At 46.4% G+C, this 21,933-nt stretch overlaps 1 protein-coding gene across 4 annotated transcripts in view; it reads right to left on the bottom strand.

The window, feature by feature from the left end:
• The window catches only part of LOC8051728 (urease subunit alpha), a 286,808-nt gene that overhangs the window by 182,546 nt on the left and 82,329 nt on the right, over positions 1-21,933 (bottom strand). For all 4 annotated transcript variants that reach the window (XM_042290983.1, XM_042290985.1, XM_042290986.1 and 1 more), the window contains exon 4: positions 2,535-2,617. In XM_042290983.1, coding sequence (XP_042146917.1) covers positions 2,535-2,617 — 83 coding nt within the window. The remainder of the gene's footprint in view (positions 1-2,534; positions 2,618-21,933) is intronic.

The following is a 21,933-nucleotide window of genomic DNA, read 5'->3' on the forward strand; positions in this document are numbered from 1 at the left end:
TTTTTTTAGTAGTCGTTGCACTTAAGCAGTAGCTGCCTCTCGAAGTTTTTATCAGTTTTGTTTCCCCGCTTCCTTATGAATGCATCTCCGGCGACGCTGAAGGGTCGTTCTACAGACGCGCTCTTAGGGTCGGCAGTGTTGTGCTTCAGGAAGAGCTGGTGAATCTTCGGGAACTGCGCCTGTTGAGGACAGCGGGTAATGAGTTCTGTTCCTTCCCGTGATCGGCCACCTCCGGGTTTACATTCGGTCCCTACCCGGTTCCTGAAGGTTCAACCAACGAACCTGATTGTGTTCGCTGGGTGAAGGGCATTCCCAGCTGTAGAGTTCAATCCAGCAACGTTTATCGCTGTATACGTCAATCGAACTGTTCGACCGACGTGTTCAGCGATAAACGTTGCTGTACTGTCATACTGTTTACTTGTTTTTCGGGTGCCCACCTACCGTTCTGGCAGTAGACGCATACTCAGGTTAGAATATAAACAAGGCCATTTAGGCGGTGTTGTACACGTTCCTCCTCAGAAGTAACGATATACCATTACTCGTTACTTGGCCTTAAAAGTAACTGAATACGTCACTCGTTCCTTTTCTAAAAGAAGTAACGAAATACGTTACTCGTTACCGAAAATAGTAACTAGGTAGAAGTAACTCGTTAATTGTAACGCGTTACGTAGATCTCTCCTTACTTCAATGTATCACGTCACGACCAAATAGAGTGCTTTCATTTTCAAATAGGCGTATTTTCTTAAATTTATGAGGCTGTAGGTGTTGCCTACGATACGTATGGAACGCCGGGCCGCGTATTTCGAGGGGCTCCCGAAGTACTGGAGTTTGTACGCAGGTGAACATAGAATAACGATGGTACATGGAAGGAGTGTACTGGGCCGGTCACCCTGTTTCATTGGCTACTCGACGCCCTAGGCCTTTTAAATTATTCGGTAGCTGGGAAGATTGTGCTACACTCTGCAGTGGTAGCCAGGCCACTAAAGGGATCTGGGACGCGTAAGGCCGTACCCCAACCCCTCACTAAGCCTAGGCAGGGCCTTACGTCCCATGGAGGTAAGGGCCTGCCTAGATGAATAGGGGCAATACAAGCGGCAGCTGACCTACTTCAAGGGGCAATAAAAACCGTAACCATGTCACTCCTCTCCGTGGCCAGCCAGGTCCCACAATGCACCGTGCGCACTGTTGGGTGCAGGAATGCTTTGAAGTAGTCTATTGCAACAGCAGTAATCCACCTATTTCATGCACGAATAAATAGAAGAAACAATAGTCCCCTGTTTTGTGACATTCCATTGATTGACCGAGAGTATCAATACAGAACACCATGTAGGTAAAGACAACAAATTTATGAGAAGGAAGGAGTTGTCGGGGTGGTCTTAAAGGACGACGCAAACATTGTCTTTGAAGATATGAGCGGGCCCTACCTGCACCATTAATAAAAAATAAAGTTTTGCTCCTGCACATTGATGACTAACAGGCTATTTTAACTAGGTACAAAGATTTTACGATCGTTATTTAAAAATGGCTAAAATGCCGAAATAATACAGAGGCGTGCTTCGGGTATATCTTAGTGGAGACGTGTCTGGTGGCACTCTTGCTCTTATATGTACGTGCAGTTAACACGAAAAGGAGTTTCTGACCATGCATTAGTATTACTGTTACACAGACGACAATGCATGACTTGCACTGACGTCATATTAGCTGCCATTGGAGTGGCACCGCTGCTGAGCGCGTATCTTCTGAAACTTACGATTCGCACTGCCAAATTTGTTTTCCTCGGCAAAAACAAGTAGGAATAAACAATAGCATCGTGAGAGTACGCCATTTGCAAGCCACGTGTAAGATAGCTTTAAAGGGGCGATGCAACGATTTTTGTATTCTGCGCAAATACCGCTTAGAACGGATCCCTGACGTTAATGACCTGTAAAATACCCGTTTGTTTTTCACCACACGCAATCGAAGTCACAAAAAAAAAAATAAAGAAAAACGAGCAGAGGTCGTCCCCTCAACTCGCAGCCAGAACAAGCGGCCACGTGATCTGGAGCCGATTATATGCCGCCAATGTAGATCATAACCATGAGCTGGGGTTGGCAAGGCACAGGACACGCGCTGCGTTCCAGACATTGTTATGGTTCGGCTGTTGTTGTCATTGCAGTGATTGGACACAGGACACTACCCGAATGCTTCTCGAGCTGTCGATTATCACGAGCCCAAATCGAGTGCCCACGCAATGCTCGGGTCCAATCTATAAGCCGCATTCACATATCGTCACTGGGCGGTACTGCTACCGCCGAGCTACGTCATCAGGTTTTTCGAAGGAGAGATTGAATGAAAACGCTCGGTTTTGTCCTCGAAATTACAGCGCAACAAAGGAGTTTCTTGGTCAGTGCCGTTTCGTGCGAGTATCCTTGAGTCCGAGGTGTGTCAGTAAGCTCGTGTAAAGTGAAAAACAGTCCAACTGAATATCGTTGCACCGCCCCTTTAACACAACTACGGACAATGAGCGACTAATTCTCCAAAGGTGAAGCGCTCACAAGTTTGGTACCGTCGGTGAAGGTGGCTTCCACTGTCATCTCATGAAGGAGATCGGGAACACCTTCCAGGACCTGGTTACGACCTGCAGAGAGGGAAGCAGCGGCTTTCCGGAATCCACTTTGAGCTTTGCTTTTCGTCAGCGCAGTGTAATATTGTGAGGCGGAGAGGAAGAATCCATTCGTGGTTGCTTTATCTCCCTTATCCCGCCAAGGGGCGGTGACAAATGAGGTGATTGTGATTATAAAACATACAACGGCAAATGGATGCGGTAAAAAAAGACTGCCATGAAAATTTAAAAAAATCGAGCAGGGACTTATTCTCTACAATTGTCTTCGCTCAAAATGTCAACGTTCTACAGTAACCGATGCTACGCTGTTTTGTCTTATTTACAGCCCATTTTTCTTACTTTCCTTCGATATACAGTGTGGTTTACAGCGAATACAATTAGTTTTTCTAAGGTCATTTGAAAAAAAAGGATAGATATATTGCGTTAACGTTATCAACCACGGAAGGCATTAGGCTGCGAGAGTGAAGTGAACATCACCCATTTAGTCACCAAAGGCGTACTAATTAACTTTTGACAAATTCTTCTTAGGTAGCATTACAACTACATATTTACAGCCAATTCAGGCAACTAAAGTCTGCTCAGAATTCCAAGTCCTGAGGAACGCCAAAAGAATAGTTTGTTCCCACGAAACGAAATATTTTAGGAAATACTTCGCGCAGTGTACAAACAATTCGAAAAAAATTCACTTTAGCTAAGGTGCACGTGGTTGCAAAAAAAACGCGCTACACCCTGATAGCCACTCGGGTGCGCAGCTTTCAGGTCTTTTTGGTTTTTTTTACCTTTAGTTTCAGAGTGGCGGATTTCATGCAGTCAAACTTCGTCATTGAATATTGCAGAGGAACGCAAAGTTTTCCTGCTTCCAACAATTGCTACAAAAAATTTGAACCACGTGCGAGAAATATTTATTAAGATCTCAATCTAGATTCAGGGCATAGGGTAACAGGAAAAATGTGAAATTAGTTATTTAATAGGCTACTTAACTAAAGAAGCTTGCATGCACTTGTTTAACCACAATTTGGCCTAGCCGTGACGTAAAATTTTCATTAAAAATATGGTAGTGGGAGCTGTCTTGTCCAGTGACCATATAGAAGGAGATGATATAGCGGGTCACGGCTGACACGAGCAGTGGGCAGAGACGTAACGATAAAAGGCATTCGTTCGTTTGTATGCTCATCTCGTATAATTTGTAAGGTACACCCGTGAGCGATCTGAAGGTGAACCGCCCTCTTCCTGTTTTGGACGCTCCTGCAAGTTTTGGAACAAGCTCTGTTCCAGAGGGGGGCTAGAAAGCAAAGTTTAGACCCCCAAGCCATGTACAATTTGAGACGTTGAGAGTTAATATAGCTCAGGGGTGGCCAAACCGCGGCTCGCGAGCCGCATGCGGCTCTTTGCTGGTCCAAGTGCGGCTCGCGGATCCCTCGTAAGCGGACCCCCCCCCCTCTCCCCTGCCCCCTTTGCGCGTTTCCCCAGGAAAAAAGAGACGGGATTTCAGGCAGAATAAAGTACGGCTCGCGGTTTGGCTACTTTATTACGTATTACTTCATTACGTATGAGTGCACAAGGCTGTACTGGTCGTACAGCCTTGTGCACTCATACGTGCAGTCAGTCTCTAAACAAAACTTAAAATTGCCCCCCCCCCCCCGGTTCTTAGAAGTTTCGTGGTTTCGTTTGCGGCTCTTAGGCCGGGTCAGCCTGGCGACCCCTGATATAGCTTGAAAACAGGCAAGAAACCAGGTAAGGTGTACACCTTCATATTGCCGGCGGGTGTACGCTCACGGCACACATGTCCTGTGCCGTGAGCTCTGAAGCGAATAACCACAAGACCTCAAGGACACCTGCGGCAGGATTGTAATGAATGTGAACCAGCCTGGGAATTCTTAATCGTAAAATGGTCCGGCAAAGGCGAGGACTTCGTTCTTCAATCCGTTTGCCGTGAAACTTAGACGCTCGACTTCAGAAACCCAAACGGCTGCAGGAGGAGGATCACCCAATGGGAGAGGTACCGATTTATTTCAGGACTCCACTACGAGACTAAACGACCCAAGTGGGCACATTTATTTAAGCTATGGCTATCGCCAATTAGAAGCTTCTAACGGCCGTGTTCTGACCAAGGAGCTCTCCAGACAAGATTACCCTATTCAGAATCTGTCCATGGGGCCCAACGGGATTTATGAAGTTTTCTAACGGGCCTGACGCACCCGTCAAGAATTCCTAATGGGTATAAGAGACCCGTCATAGTTTTTTTCAAAGGGCTTTGGGGTCTGTCCCCACCTTTCCCGTGAAGTCACTGCACCCATCAAAATCATTTTAATGGGTCAGTGGGAGATATCACGTGACCCTTCACGATGTTTGCGTCGGGAAAGCCGCTGGGCCATCGGGCGGCCACGACGAGTCTTGGAAATTAAGGAGACGTTCCCCATCTCTATCTTGTCGTGACGTTGGCTAACGAGGCCTCATCGCTTTGCCTGTGTGTTCTGTGTACGTGTTTTACGGGCTGAAGAAGGAGCTCCCAAGGACGCCAACTCCTCACTCACAAGGGAGAAAGGGTGCGTGTTGAAAATGGGAGAGGGACTTTTTGTGTTTGTTTGAAGGTAACCTGTCTTTGTCAGTCGAAATACAGCCTTCGTCAAAAGCTAGTCGCCCGTTTTTTTTGTTTTTTGTTTTTTGCTTCAACGGGCGCAAACTAAATGCGGAACAACGAGCGGTCACTCAGTGTTGGTTTCCCGTCCCATGCGTGGGACCGATCTCCTAGAGCGGCTGGGTGTGCGGATAAAGAAGGTATCTTAGTGTTCTGTTTCGTGCGCCTCTTCGACGGTCCGGCTTCAGAAGCATCGAGTGAGTGAAAAAGACGCTGAAGGCGCCACCGTGACGGCACCAAGGGACGACACCGTAACTGTGCTGAGGATTTATCAACGGCGGCGGATGTTGTTTGCTCGTTTCGTGGTTTTCGCTAAACGTGTAACTGACAGTGTATGTGTGAGCGTATGGTGCACCTGCTCAGTTTTATGAGCTGGACAACCGTAGATCTCAAGAATTAACCAAGCGGCATTATGAGTACCTGGAAGCATCATTTTTGCGACAAAGAACTCGGATGTCCCCATTTGGTGGGATCGCTTTTGTCTACAGCTGCCTGCGCTCGGGATTGAGTAAACTTTGGACCTTATTGTCTCTTTTTAGTTACTACATGCAAGCAATAAAGTTGCAATAGCGTTTTAAAGAGCATTTTTGACCTATAGTTTACTGTCATTTGGGTGTCTAAAGGATTGAAGGGGTGAAGGTGTTGAAAGTCTGAAGGGCTAAAGGGGTTTGAAGGGCCGAAATGGTTGATGGCTGAGAGGATTGAGAGGCTGAAGGTGTTTGAAGTGCTGAGAGGGTCCCATACCACATCAGGGCTTAAGTGTGTTTTTTTTCAATATGGCAGGCAGGGCGAGCACAGGACAGGGACCGAAGAAAGGTTCAAGGCATGAACATCAGGAGACAGGAGGGTGTCTCACGATAAACTCTGTTTAATACGTATCTACATAAGTAGTAACATCATCAGAGAGCACACTCTCCCAGCCACTTGCCGCTTCCTTTAAAGGGTTACTTGGCCCCATCTCTCTAGTACGGAGTGCCTGAATGGTAGAAGCATTTGTTCACAGAGTCCAAGCTCCGCCCAAGTATCTTTCCCTCGCACACACGTTCAGCTCGCATCCGCAGACGTCCCTGAACGTGGCGCCTTGTCCGTCTCGGGCCCCGCCGTCGCCGTCCAGTCTGGATTGAAGAAAAGAAGGCTTCCGAAAGCGAAAGATACTTCGGCTGATCTCTAACCGTTCTTTGCAAGAAGAGGCTTTACTCGAGCACTCTGTCAACGGGAAGAGACTGGCTTAACCTCTTGTCCAAATGTGTCGCACCGCCAACGCAATGCTGGACAAAGTTGTCAGTTATTAGCGCCTTAGACGGCCAGTCGCCGACTGTCAATGGGATGCCACTCCCCCCCTCCCCCGCCACGGGCCTATCGCAACAGCACCTCCGCCGCCACTGAGCTTATTGGAAGAGGGGGATCGATTCAACGCTGCTGCGCTGATTTGATGAGTGCCTTGCTTTCTTGGAAGATTGTCTGTTATTAGCCACCAGTTTGGTGACGTACGCGAGGGGCGGGACCCACACCTCTGAAGAGGGGGACTTGAACTCAGGTCCCAAGAGGAAGGCATTGACGAGACAAACAAGAAAGACACGACCCCGACACCGAACTTCTCGCAGTTTTCCTCCCCGATCTTCCAGACCAAACTAGTCTGTAGTAAACCCTCCCCTAATACCTAAAACCTCTCTCACTCTTCACTTAAGCTCAGGCTGTCCCGAAGCCCACTGAAAGTAAAACATGCCCTAAACCAGGCAAACACAAACAATTATTAGGGTATCGTGCTGTTAAATACAAAATGAAAGGCGTTTACAATTCTTCGTAATGCGAAATTAGACCGCAGCTCTTGAGGAGGAGGATGGGAGGGTACGGAGGCAAAAGTATGCCCCTCCTCCCCCTCCCCTACTCCCCTCTCATTTAGCGGGAAATTTTCGCTGAATTCCCCTCTAAATTTGGCGGAAAATTTATCGAATATTTCTCTGCTAAATTTAGCAGGGACATTTTTACGCTAAATGTAGCGGGGAAATTTAGCGAAAATTTTCTCGCTAACTTTGGAGGGGGAATTCTCCCGTTCAATTCCAGCCTAAATTTAGCAAGTTAAGTTTCCCCGCTAAATTTAGCGAGGAAATTGACGTCACGTGACCTCAACACCAACTCAGTTTCCCCGCCAAATTTAGCGGGGAATATATGGCGTCCCATAATGCAACGCAAGCGGTAACGCCGACGCCGACGCCGCTCAACCCGGAAACGCGCGCCAAAGAGCTGCGCTCTAAAACACGATCATAAATTCAATAAACCGAGCGATAGTCTAGCAATGGAGGCCGCCCTTTTTGTGAGACAGTTGTTGCAATCAAGGAAGAAATCAGTGGTTCGTTTCCACGAAAAATTTGGTCCCCCGCCGGGTACCAAGACTTCTTTACTGCACAGACCAAGCACTCGTGATATGAGTTTCTGTAAGCTTCCTCACGAACTGTAAGCTTTCGGCTAATGCGCTTCCACAACAGCCGGCAGATCACAACTCTGCAACCTTGGGCAGTTCATCTCGACCATCCAGTGGAATAACAAGAGTGTCCAACAGAAAATGTTCTATTCTTGGCTTTTAGAACAGTAACGAGTCAACAACGAACAACCGCAATCATGAGACACAGACTGAAGCCAAAGCAAGAGGCTTAACTCGTGGACTCTGGCAGCGGGAAGAGGCCGGCTTAACCTCCTGTACACTTGTGCGCTGGCGGTGCGACAGGTGTGTCCCACCGCCAGCGCGGCGACGGGCGAAGTTGCCAGTCTTTAGGAGCTCAGCGCCGACTATCAATGGGGTGACAACACCCCCCCCCCCCCCCCCCCCCCCCCGGGCCCGAGGGGAGCGAGAGGAAAGTGCGAGGCGCCCACGGAGGCCATCACAACAGCACCTCCGCCGCCATTGAGCTCATCAGAGTGGGAGTGGTTTAACGCAGCTGCGCTGACTTTATGAGTGTTTTGCTTTCTTGGAAGATGGACCGCTATTGGCCATCCGCTTGGTGACGTAGGCGAGAGGCGGGACCAAAACCTCTGGAGGGGGAATTTCAATTCAGGTCCCAAGAGGAAGTCATTAGGGAGACAAACCTAGCGATCCACGGCCCCACCACCGAAAAGCGCTTCGTTTTCCTCCCCCGATCCGCCAGACCAGGTTGGTCTGTAGAAAACAATTCATTTTTTCCCATGACACCTCTCTCCAGTTCATGTTCTAAAAGAGGGTAATTTGTAGTAGAACAATAACGCTAGAAAAAAGTGGTAGCAGAGTTCACGCGCACCGGAACCAGCTCGTACCTTGGTTTTAAAGCTCCAGCTTCCTGACTTCCGGTGTCTGAATAAATGCGCGGCTTCTTAAACTTGTAGTCTCCCAACATCCATGACAAGTTAATTAGTTTTATTATAATTTATCATTAAATCTGTCCTCTTTTGTAGTGTCCCCCATGGTTCCCAAGTAGCCACAGGTCTTAAAGATCCCTAGGGCAAGCTCCCTCTATTTTAAATAAAGCTGGACCCTTTAAATAGACACCATGTATATGAGGACCCCGATGCAATACTCAGGGGTAGAGATTAAATGACCCAACGGTAGAATTTCAACAATTGCCTGCCTGTAGGGGAGGGAGGAACAAAAAAACGACCCCTAAACATGAAGTTGGGCATGAGGATTACGTTCCGGGACCAGTTCGGTTCCTCGTTCACAAGCAAGTCTTCGGTCAGGACACGCGCCGTTTATTTGTGTACAAAGATCCGGTGACGTCCCGCCAGCCAGAAGCGTAGTTGAACGAAGTGCCCGAAGAGCGGCTGAGGTTTCCTTTGATTCCTTAATGAACCATGATTATGGCTAACTCGACGAATTATAGCCAAAAGAACCAACGCAATTAGGTGCTGCTATGATCAGATACTTTTCGTACAAGAACACCTTGTGTATGGCTTTTCAAACTACAACATACGAGCCAAATTACCCAAGCTTACCCAAACAAATCCCAAGCTTGGACCAGCTTGCTAGCTTTTGATTACGGTAACTTTCTTGAGCCGAAAGCCTTCTTGTCCCCATTATGCGAGAAGGCGTCGGTGTGGTACCCGAAAGATGATCATTAAAATACGTCAAGCACGCGCCGCTCAAGGTCAAAGCGGATATGGCTTTGAAATAAAGCACAAAGAAAAGCACAGCAACGAAAATGCTTCGTGACGGAAGGCGGCGGGGGCGATCAAGATTAAAGCGGACGCGCCTCAGATATAAAACACAAAGAAAAGCGCAGTAGCGCAGATGCTTCGTCACGGAAGGCGTCGTGAAGCCGGCGGGGTACGCCGCGGCTGCGCAGTGAGGGAGCGTGATGTCACCGCCGGAGCGCCATGTGAAAAAGGAAGACGTGGCGCTATGCTTGTAGAAACGTGCTGCGTGTAGGAATGCTTCCGCATTCCTACACGTAAGCAGTCTTAAGTGTGTCTGCCGAATTTTTACATTAGATTTATGACATGAACCCGATGTCAAATAAAATTTTCAATATGTTGTAATAGTAGTAAAAAAAAAAGCCATCACGACCAGAGTGTCGAACCGAAATTTTTATCGGTTCGGTTCCGGTTCGGGTTCACGGATTTCGGGTCGGTTCCGGTTCTGTTCCGGGGAGCGAAAAATAACGGTTCAAACCGTTTCGAACCGGTTCGAACCGGTTTGAACCGCTAAATTGAGAATATATTTTTCGCGTTGTTCTGGCAATATACACTATTTACGCCGTGAAACGATTAACTATATTGTTTCTTCGATCGTCCGTGCAATTTACTTTTCTTTTTAGGTACCAAAAATATTAAATTCAGTTATTTAATTTCGACGCAAGAATAGAAAAAATCTACATTAACATACATAACGTCGTGTTCATACGACTCCACATCCCTTTGTTTACCAGTAACATATATTTTACCTGAATCAAAATGTTTAAGTACAAGACTAAAGAGTTGAGCTGGTTGGTATATACCTGTAAATAGATCAGCTTCAAATTTAGAACTATACTGTGTTTTATTGTGCTTTCTTTGTGTTTAAGTAAAATTCTAAAGTTCAAGCTGATCTATTTCCACGGTATAAAATGTCGCAAAGTGATGTAGGTCGCCTAAAATACCCGTGATTGGCACAACTTTGTGTCGCGGTGTTAAAAATGAAATCGTGATTGTGTTCTTGAACTAAGGAATTAATTACATCACATAAAATTATGAAATGAGCACCTCGGGATCATGCTAATTATGAAATAAGGTTTACGAAATACACTTCACAATATATATGTATATGATAACGACACAACTAAGCTAAAAGCAATGAAATTTTCAGAATGTAACAAAAGTTTTAAGGTAATTCCTTTCAGTCTATTTTTTATAGAAAGACCGAGCGGCAACCCAAGTGCTTGTTGTTCTAACCAAACATTGTTTACACTCAGCACCGCATGCATGCCACTAATCATGCAACAAGAAGTAATCGCAGTTGTTCACTCTAATCTATACGCACCTTCGCACTCAGATCCTTTCCCTCTGCTTCTTTTCATGGGGAACCAGTTCAGCATTCCCGCTAGAACAACCTCCCCTGCTTCTCTCAAGCCACCTCTCTCTCTCTCTCTTTCGAATCTGACCCAAAATAGCGCTTGCCCAAGTGAACATTTTCTTATGCAGAATACGCTGGCATAGTCTGACTGTTGAGGTTTCTTCTTGACAAGATGCCGGTCAATTTAATTTGCAAATGAGCATCACCTTTGCTAACTGATGATTTTAACTCGATAGCGTTAAGGAGCTCATGTCGCATAAAAGCCGAAGTCGGTGGCGACACTGGAAAATCCTGATTGGTCGATAGGTTCATGACGTCAGAGCTACATACCCTCGTGCAAGAATTTCAAGCAACCCACAATGCTCACGGGAAACGTGACATCACGCGAGGAATGAAAGTGATTAAAACATGACATGTAATGCGAATTAAAGGTCGCCGTATGTCTCAAATGATTTCACTTGTGAAGTAATTATTTTGCCTTAAAGAAAAAAATTTAGAATATTAGGCGGGATTCAAACCCACGACCCTTTAGTTGCGATTCGGACGCTTTTCACTAGGAACGGCGCGAGCGCCTGACACGACAAAAACGTGCTTTTTGGTAAGCTACTGCCATCTATAAATGACGATGGCAACCAGACAACCGGCTTGCCGGTTATCTGGTTGCCGCCGTTGTGCATAGATAGTGGCAGCCTCTTCAGCCTTTCCACCCTGGCTTGCCGACTTGCGGCCGGCCATTACTTCATTTACATCATAGTACAACTTCACTGGTTTTCCTTCTTCACCAGAGTGGAAAGGATGGAGGCATTCCTGAGGAATTGCCTCCTCCGTTGGTGTGTGTTAATTCGACAAATTTATTTGACACTTCTTAACCGCAACCCTTCATTGATTTTATTTTGCACCCCGTGAAGTTTAGATGGGTCATAAACGACATCGGGTTGGAATGTTCATGACTTTTCCGAGGCGTACTGGTCCTCCGACCCAAGTACACTCGCACAGGCCGCCACTAATTCAGAAGCTTCTTTGTCGCGGTGAAATTGCGAAGATTAAATGAGACTATTTCTTTTAGTCTTGCGTTCCCAAAGATTGATGTCGAAATTGTAGGATCAAAACCACCCGCCTGACGACAGTCGAGCGCGGCTCATGGATTGGACAGGAGGACTGCGTGAGCACAGCATCGGCTCGTAACAATCAATGTCTTGGCAGTCATTTGGGTAGTGGCTCGTGTCCAACCACTGCGTGATGAGAATAGCCGAACTCTAACAATGCCTGGAGCTGAGCACGCGTTTTCTTCCTTTAAAACCCCAGCGCGGGGGTATGATTAACGTTGGCGGCATAAGATAGGCACCAGGCCACATGGCCGCTTGTGGCTCCGAGTTGAGGGGATGAACGATGCTCATATTTCTCGAATTTTTTGGCGACTGCCATTGCTTAGAAAAAATAGCAAAACCAAGTTCAAGCAGTCATTAACGTTAGGGTGGTGATCCTGTGTAGTATTTAGTGACTTACAGAAATATTTTTATAGCTCCTTTAAGCAAAGTACAGAGGGAGTCGAAACTTGGACAATAACTTGAGAACGACGCTCGTGTGAGACTTACAGCAACTGCCAACGTTCGGCTGTCTCTCTGAGGTCACTAAAATATCCTTTTTTTTTAGTATTCCTTCCGTACACACGTGTAGTTAGTTCTATGTAACGTCATATTGATAAGTCGCATTTAGTAATTTTAGTACTTCTATTCTCAGGGACATCTTTCGGATGCAGTTCAGCAACAACGAAAAAAATATTTGGGTGCCTCAATAATGTAAAATGGGTCTTGCGACATTTTTTCTTGTAATTTCAATAAATAGTGTTAAGAAATAACCCCTAACGTTGATAGCTTGCGGAAAGATCCATTAGTTTTCCCCTAATAGCAGATGCAGAAAAAGTAAAGGAAAGAGACAGCCTGACGATATCTCCTCAACTCACAATTTAAACGAGCGGCCACGTGATCTGATACCGCCAGTGTTCATCACAGTCATGCTCTAGGCGGCTAGGGTTTGGAAAGCAAAAGCTTGGGCTGATTTTCGGATATTGTTAGAGTTCAGCTATTATCATTTGTAATTGACATGAGCCGTTACCCAAATGTTTGGTGGTGCTGATTGTCATGAACCCGAGCACTCGATTCGGGGTTATGAAAATCGCTTACGTCACGGTGTCACGTGACTCTCGGTGCGAAATCGTAATGTCATGTTACGTCATGCTGTCAACAATGTTAATACATCTAGTGACTTCCTCAAATAAAATCGAGTTGACGCAGTGAGTCACGTGACGTCACCAGGTCACATGACAACATGAATTGACACCATGGCGTCACGTGACAATGTGACACATGGTTAATCATAGTGCCATGAAAACCCACAACTTACCATACTTTTCAATTCTGAATATATGACGATTTGATCCATAGATAGAAATACAGCCGCCATTTTTTTATTCCCATATGTTCATTTTGTGATACTAAGAAAAAAGAAAAAAAGAAATATTACCTTGAACCGTTTTGAACCGGTTACCGTTATATTTTTTTTCGGTTCGGTTCCGGTTCATATCCAAGATGGCGGCGAAGATTTCGGTTCGGTTCCGTTCCGGTTCGGCTAAAAATAGCGGTTCTGTTCCGGTTTTCGGTTCGGTTCGGTTCCGGTTCGACACCCTGATCACGACGGAAACAAGCAGGGAACAGCTTGAGGTAAGAGAATGCTTAAATAAAGGCGGTACAACTTGTGTCAGAAGTGGAATCTTCACTCAAGACGCAGTCTTCCTGAACGCACCGACCTTACTCGACAAACTGAGGACGAGCTCCCGCGAACCGGAGAAGCCATCGCGCCCTGGCCGGTTGCTGACTCCACTGACCCTAACATTTGAACTGACACTTCATCGGCCAATGAAGCCCTGCTGGACGGCCACCACCAACGGGTGGCCCGGGAACTCAGGCACTGCGACGTGGCCCTCTTGGATGTTATTTTAAATTTATTCGAATCAATACTGCTCACACTTTTTGATCTAATGTGAGCGCTGGTTCAGTCAGGACTTTCACAGGAAAGTCAAAATGATCATCCGCCGACATCAGCGACGACAAAAGCAGCGCCGACTACCTCTACGCCACGCCTTAAGATGCCGTCAGCAGAATTTAACGGCACAAGCCCATGGTTTGCGTTAATGACCCAGTTCAAGATTCCTTCTGAAGTCAATCGCTGTACCAAGGAGCAGCAGGCAAAACTACTTGCAGTCAACCTCAGCGGTCCAGCATTGCAAGTCTCCACCACGTGACGCCAGAGTCCCGCGAGTCGTACACCTTGCTGGTACAGGCGTTAGAAGAACGTTTCTGCGATGGGCCTCAATGACACCTTCACCACAATCAGCTAAGTCATCGGTGACAAGCATCCGGTGAGACGTTGTCCAGCTCGCTGACTACATCGGGCGTCTTACAAGCTTGTCGCTTTGCGAGTCTTCCGAAATCAGTGGCGTACCAACTTGTTTTTGAGTGGGGGGCAAACCAGAACCCCCTCCTCCCCCCCCCCCCCCCCTCTTAGGACCGGGCGGCGCATTTCCAGAGGGCAGGCGATTGACCCAGCAACCACGCCCACGCCGGATTGGCTGCTCGGCAACGCGCGGGAACATACATTTCGGATTCGGACAGAGCGTGTATCACTCGGGAGCGCGTTAATCCCCCCCCCCCCCCCCCCCGGCCTGCGTTCGGTATGCGACTGCTAATTACAAAACTATTACACACTTGTCCACCCCCGTACGTACCGCTTCGCGGCGTCCAGCCGGCAACCCAAGCCCCGCTGTCCCCCATTGCACCTCTAGAAATAGTCCCATACCAGTTAGTTCAGTGCAGTTTCGTCGATAACAGTCGTGTTTTTTTTTCAGTGTTAATCGTAAAAATGAAATGTCGTAATTATCGCCAAATTGCCTCAACAAAACAAAATGTTCAAGAAAAAAAATAGAAAAAAAAAAGTAAGCCCACACTGTGGATTGAACCCGCGTCCGCTTGCGTGCGAGGCAGACGTCTTACCACTAAGCTTCGCTGCCACTTTTTTACATGGATATGTAGACAGTTAATGTATATTTACATGTTAATCTAAACCGAAATAGCGTGCAAAAAAATCTGTTATGCACGTTATGTATGATTAACACTTGGCGTGAAATATTCATGACCTCGATGATAAATACACAGCACACTTCGTTATATACTAACGAAACCAGGTGGAGGGTAACATTGGGAAGAGACAACTATCTTCTACTGCTGCTGCTGCTGTTGCTGACATCGTGGTAAAATATTTGGCTTATATAATGTCAGGTGAACAGCTGAGATTACGCACAATTTCTTTCCACTCCTCATTCTTGCAGATACTGAGTATTTTTACAGCGGAGCTGTTAAGGGCTAGTTTCCCCAGGATCGTGTCTCCCGCAAAGAAATGAAGACACCGAACTCTGGACACCTACCGCCATCTATGAGCGACGGCGGCTAGCCACGTATCTCGTTGCCGCCGTCGCACATAGATGGCGGCAGCCTTTCCACTCTGGCTTGCCCACTTGCGGCGGGCCATTACTTTCCATTGTACATCTCCGCTGGTCGTCCTTCTTCTCCAGAGTGGAAACTCTAAAAGTTTTTTTTGTTTTTTTTTACTACTGTTTTTAAAATTGACGCATGACGGCTTGGCCACGCCCCCTTCAATGTCGACCCTTAACTTCCACAAACTATAAAGCCCTAAGACTACAAGTGTATCAAGCACACTATCAAGATGATCCGAAAAATGCATATAGCGTAGTATCGTTTCCTCTACATCAAATTCTTTCTTTAGCGTTCTTTTAAACACATCCCAGAAAAATACGGCATCTGCACAAATTACAAAAGCATGTGTAAACGTTTCAGTCGTCTTGCACATCTTACAGTCCGTTGTCCAGGCTACTTATATGCCCCGGGAGGCAAGCCATTCCTTGACCGGCACAGTTCAAGAATGAAAGCGAAAGAATTTTTTACATTCTGACAGTATTGGCCTACGCTTAACTCTTTTCAACAAGTCCGTTTTACTATTCAGGGTGGAGGGGGGGGGGGGGGGGGGGAGGGGTCATAAGGGAATAAGCAATATAACGGCTCTTGGAGCAGCTCTATCAACAGCCCCTGTACTAGGCATCTTTTCGAGCAAGACTCCACTTAGCTTATTTCAAATCTCGCCGTCCAGAATTCTAGGGTATCAGCCACTTCTTTATAAAAGCCTCGTAATGTTGTTATAACATGTGTCTCGTGTAATTGGTCGTTTAAATCAAAATATTTTGTCAAAAAATATTTTCTTACAAGTTTCGAGGGACGCATGTTGAGGTTCCCGAAAGAACTTCCACCTGGCAATTAGCTGCCGTACAAAAATGTGACATAATCCAAGACCCCCATCTTTGATTGAACGAAACAAATCGGATCGTCTCATGGGTTGATATGTTGACTTCTGTATAAACGTCGCGAACATCCTATTTAACATATTAACCATCATCCGCGAACAGTATATGATCTGAAGGAGGTAAATAAGTTTTGACAGGAAGAAAATGTTACACACAGCAACTCGACCGAAGATTGATAGATATCTCATATTACACATGCGAGTAGCCGATTTAACTTTAGTTCCGACACTGTCCCAAGTTAACTTGGGGTTGTCCCTAGGACACAAGGGAACACCCAAAAGCTCTGATTTCTGAGTTGACCATGTGATGTCCACATATCTAGACGGCGTAGTTCCTTACATCCCGCACCACGAGCCAGAACTTTTTTCCCTGCTCACTGCGGCCCCAGACGTCGCACAGAAGTCTGAAACACGCTTCAATGCTTCTTGTATGCTAAGCTTATCAGAACACACAAGCACCAAGTCGCCCGCGTAACTTAGAATTTTCACTTCACAGCTGCGGAGTCGGAACCCTTGCACCTTTCTGTTGTTCATGATATCTCTAACAGTGGTTCCAAATGTAAGTCAAACAGTAGTGGTGAGTGGGGACACACTTGGCGTAATGAGCGTTGTATTTGAATCGGTCTTGAAAGAGATCCGTTAATAATTATCTGTGTCCTTATGTCTTGATAACAAAGCTGTTCACCTTTCTCAATTTTATTGCCTACCTGGATATCCTCCAAGAAAGAAAGAACAAATGCATGTTCTACTCTATCAAAGGCCTTCACCAGGTCGATCTGTAAGATAGCGGCTGCTTCGTTTGCTTGTTGCCATAGTTCTAAAATCGACCGTACAATGTGCAGATTTTATTAAATATTTCTTCCTTTTATGGAGCAAGTTCGGTGGTCGCCCACTATTTCAGATATTACATTCTGTAGTCGACCCGCAATAAATCTGGCGGATATTTTGTAGTCGCAGTTCAGAAGGCTAGTTGGTCTGTATCCTTCAACCTGTTGTAGCTTGTTAGATCTTTTGTCTTCGGGATTAGTATCATGTGTACTTTTCTGAACGATGGTGGTAAGGAACCATTTTCGTAACACTCTTTGAACACATGAAGAATTGGCGCATGTTCCTTTTTCCACTTTTTGTAGAAACTGGCCGGTAGTCCGTCCGGGCTTGGAGCCTTTCGGCTTTTCATGCTAACAATATTTGTTTTAATTTCTAAAGCGTTTAAATCGTCGTTTAAACTTCTTGTCGACTCAGTATGGAGGGTCGGCAGCACAGATATTATTTCCTCCATTCTAGGGTCTGTAAGTTTGGTCTTTTGCGAAAACGTATACTCGTAATAAGATATAAACGCATCTTGAATATCGTTGTATTTTGAAATTCTTTCCCATTTTGCCGTACAAGTAAAATCAACTTCTTCTTTCTTCTTTTTTTTTAGTACTCCCGTTCCCCGTGTAGATAGCAATTTTGTTGGTTGTTCTGTTTCGATGACTTGCAGAGCTTGCGTCCTCACATCAGCCCTCTCGTCTCGCCTTGCGTCGTGCTCTTCAAGTTGATTTTTAGTTTTTGAATGTCGTTGTATTCTCCGGGATGTAAGCACTCCAGATGATACAAGTACGAAATACCTATCTCTGTTCAAGCGCCTTTCTTGTGTGTGTGTGTTTTTTTTTTTTTTTAAATCTTACAATTGAGGTTGTTTCGATTGCTATTTCTCTTGCCCAGAGTTTGAAAAATTTTTTCATTTCTGGCACCACCCATTCCTTGTCCGTTCCAGTTCTTTTAGTAGCTTTCCTATGTTTTGTTTAAAATCATTATCAAGTAGTCTTTATTCAATTTCCAGACTGACCATGATTGACACTTTTGTTTTACCGGACATTTTCTCAGACGTATGGTTACTATCAGCATGCAATGGTCAGAAAAGAACGCAGGAATTACTTTATAACCGCTCAGACTATTTCTGACTGTTCCAGAAATATAAATTCGGTCTAACCGTGCATGGGACGACCCTTGGAAGTGCATATATCTTAGAGTATTACCTGTTGTCGCAGAATCTAACAAATCGCAATCGCAAACACTCGCTCTTAGAATATCTGCGCTGCAAACTACAATCTTCTTGGCAGGTGTTCTCTCCTTGACATGTAGCACACAATTAAAATCCCTGAGGAAAATTGCGTTAAACCTTGTGTCAGCATGAATTCGCACTTGATCGAACAAGTTTTCTCTTTGCACTGCCTCGTTGTAGGCATACGAAACAATTATGCGCCAAGGTAGGTTATTGATAAGCATGTTAGCGACCAGAAGTCTTCCTCCGTATGTGTCTTCGTGGACGCTGCAAATTTGATATATAACATTTTTTTAACAATATAGCGCATCCAGCGGAGTAATCAATTGCTGGACAGTGAAATACGTCATATCTGTCATTCACTGCACAGTTAATCGAGAACAAGGCGTTGTTATCCCATACTTTTGTTTCTTGTAATACAACTGTATCACAGTTGTAGTTCTCTAAAAAAACGAAATGGTTGTTACTACTTTTTAGGTGAATTGATTCCACGGACATTAAGTGTAGAAACACAGAATGGGCGTATCTCTGTGGTGCCACTGGTTTCGCTAGTCGTGCTTGGGGTTGGTGTCAGACCGGGTTGAAATGGACTTCGTCTTATCCTTAAACTTAGACTTCCCCCTCTGCTGTTGAAGTTCCAGGCTTATTTGTGGCTCTTGTAGCCGCAGGGAACTTTTCTTCCAAGCCTTCAGGCTCCGAGATTGCTTGCTCCTCAGTCGAGCTCAACTTCACTTTTTTGCAATGCCTGGCATCCTTCGCCACATCTCCCAAGGTCTTTGGTGTCTGCAAGTGCTGTTTCCTTGTGTCCTTGCCCTTGTTTGTTGGAGCGACACTTCCTGGGCTCTGAGGCGAATCCTGCGTTGAGCTTGCACCGTTATCCACTATCTGAATTTGTTCAGTAGCTCTCGGTTCTGGATCATCAAGGTTTCGCTCTACCTCCCTGCTGTGCACGTCTGGGGAGTCTTCAGGTGAAGTGTCAAACTTGTCCATCTCTTCTACATCCATGATGAGGTCGCTGTCATCGATTGTCTGCGATTTATTTCCTCGCAGCTTGGAGGCGTAAGTAACAACGCACTCCTCATTTGCATGTCCATATCTCCAGCATTGGTTGCATCATGGTGTGCGGCACTGCCTCCGAATGTAGTCGACTGCTTTGCAACGTTAGCGGAGAGGAGGTTTTCCAGGGATTACCACTAGTGTGTTTATCCCATAGATGTTCAGCATGTGTGACACCCTGTCCACAGATAGGTGTTCTTTGAGAATCAATGTCACCACTCGCGTTAGCGTCTCCGTTTTTTCGAAATCTGACAATCGCCATCTTTCTTTTTTAATATCCTTGACATCGCCGAGAGGCTCAAGAACCTTCTTGATCTCCGTGCCTGGCGAACATACCAGAAGCCACAGAAGCTTCAATTTAATTTAATATTTGCATAAGTCGACGACCACACATTTTTTTTCCTTTCACCTGAAGCTCCTCGTATGCCTTGACCTTACACTTGGCTCTCCATTGGCAAAGGTGGCCATCCAGACGTGACTCATCCGGTAGGGGCCCAAGTCAAGGAGGTCTTTGCGCTCAATGATCGAAAAGAGGGTTTCCTTGAAATCAATGGCTTTGTACGAACGTCCAGGGGTGCCAGCAGGCAGAATGAGAGAATCTGTATCTAGCAGCCTGATGGTAGACGAGGCAGAATTATCCTGTAGTCTTGGAAGCTTTCCGCTACTCGCTCTGAGACCTGCCCTTCCAGTGCCGTCGAACTGCTCTCAATGCCGTCGTTCTTGTACGTCTTGATGTGAGCCTTACGGCACTCGGAATGAACCCGGGCCCCAGAAATTCGCTGCAGTTTAGGACGAACAGAAAAGACAGTGTTCCTTCGCAGACACTTTGTCGTCTCCCCTAAGCTACGCTATCACTCCGGTAACTCGTTGTAACTGCTGCTTAAGCTGACGGTGGCGGCAGCGTCTCTCTCCACGAGCTAGCCAATTCGGCGTGAGCGCCGTTTCTAGGGGGTGTATCGCCAGTGTTTGCCCTGCCCATGTCGGCTGTTTCAGGGGGGGCAAAACACATGCCTTGCCCCCCACTCTAAAAACTGGGGGGGGGGGGGGGGGGGGCAAGCGCCCCCCTTCCCCCCCCCCCCCCCCCCGGTTGGTACGGCCATGTCCGAAATACATTTATGCACCAGAAGTGGAGGCCGCTCGCAAGGCCACGCCTTAAACTGTCTCATCGTAATCTGACGGCACAACCACATGGTCCGCCTATGTAACCCACCTTCCCGATCATGACTTGCTAGAGTGACCAACAAGAAGGCCACAGCCGAACAGACTGTTTTGTACGAAGTAAAGATACACAACCAATAGTTTCACTATGTAAGGCAACTACATCTGCTACCTTGCTAGACCCGTGTCCTGTTGACCACCGCGCTCATTTTATTCCGCTATACTAGACTACTGCTTGTTGGTTTCGAGAGAATAACGCTGCTCACCTGAAAAAACTTTCTATCTTGTTTTTCGACGGCATCAGAACAAGCGACACCGATTTAGAAAAAGATCTGGCCACACACCGCATTTTAACCAGTGACGCTGCGCCCATTCGACAGCGACCTCACAGCATGCCGCTGGCTAAGTGCTCGCACGTAAATGACGCTGTTCAAGAAATGCTCAATCAAGGTGTCACTCAGCCAGCCTACGGAGCCTGGTTCTCGCTAGAGCCACTCTATATGGCAGCGTAGCTGCCAGAATAGCGACACGACGCAAAAATTATCTAGATGCATGACGTCAGAAGCGCCGATAGTGATCTCCATTTTGGGCCTGAGAGGTTGCCATGGTAACCGTTCTGCTAGCGACACAAGAAGGCAACTTTTTTCTAGTTTATGTCTCCATTCGTTCATTTAAAAGTGGTAAAACACGCTTGCCATGGAGGCACGGCACGGGCCTCCGGAGGAACGGTGCCTGTTTTTTCTGTGAAGTGAGACGATTGGCATCTTGGGACTGTCGGGAGACGAGAGCTGCTGATTACCGTAGGTGCACGGACAAGACGAGCGGTTTTCCGCGCTGCCGGGATGGCGGCCGCTTCGTGGGACGTACGTACCGTCCTTGTACTTTCGGACATCGCTCCTATGGAACAAAATCCGATTACATCGTGCCACGACAGGACGATTGCCTCGGGAGATGATTGCTGCTCGACTGCCCCATAGTAAGCAAATGTATGCTTAGCGTCATACTTCTTCAAGACCCAATCATTCATTCAAAATGAGATTATCTCACCGAGTGGCGAGGAGCGATGTCGACAACGATCTCACTCTCGTTTGCGCGATGAAAAGTCGACGGGGTTAAACCAAGAAGGACAGCATGGTGGTCTTCAGAAGATTGTTAACGCCATCAAAAGAGACGGACGCCGGATATGAGGTGTTCCTGCCGACGGGCCAAGTGGTCGTCCGGAAGTTTACCGGAATGCAAAAAGTCGATATTTTTATCTGCTGTAGCACGCATATCCGTGTTAAAGTGGCCATGAAATGATTTTTTAACTTCTTCTTCCTTATCTGTAATCCTCAACACAAAAGCAAACTGTGAAATCACGCAATCGTGACATTGCTAGGGCACCGGTGCGATGACCCCAAGCTTCCACCGTGCTTTTTAAGCATTCCATAGAACTTGGCATTTGCAAGTGATGATAAGTTCCGTCAGTGCACTCACTGGCCACG

The sequence above is a fragment of the Ixodes scapularis genome, unplaced genomic scaffold (genome assembly GCF_016920785.2).
Source record: "Ixodes scapularis isolate PalLabHiFi unplaced genomic scaffold, ASM1692078v2 PGA_scaffold1__304_contigs__length_218370807, whole genome shotgun sequence".
Taxonomy (NCBI): Eukaryota; Metazoa; Arthropoda; class Arachnida; order Ixodida; family Ixodidae; genus Ixodes; species Ixodes scapularis.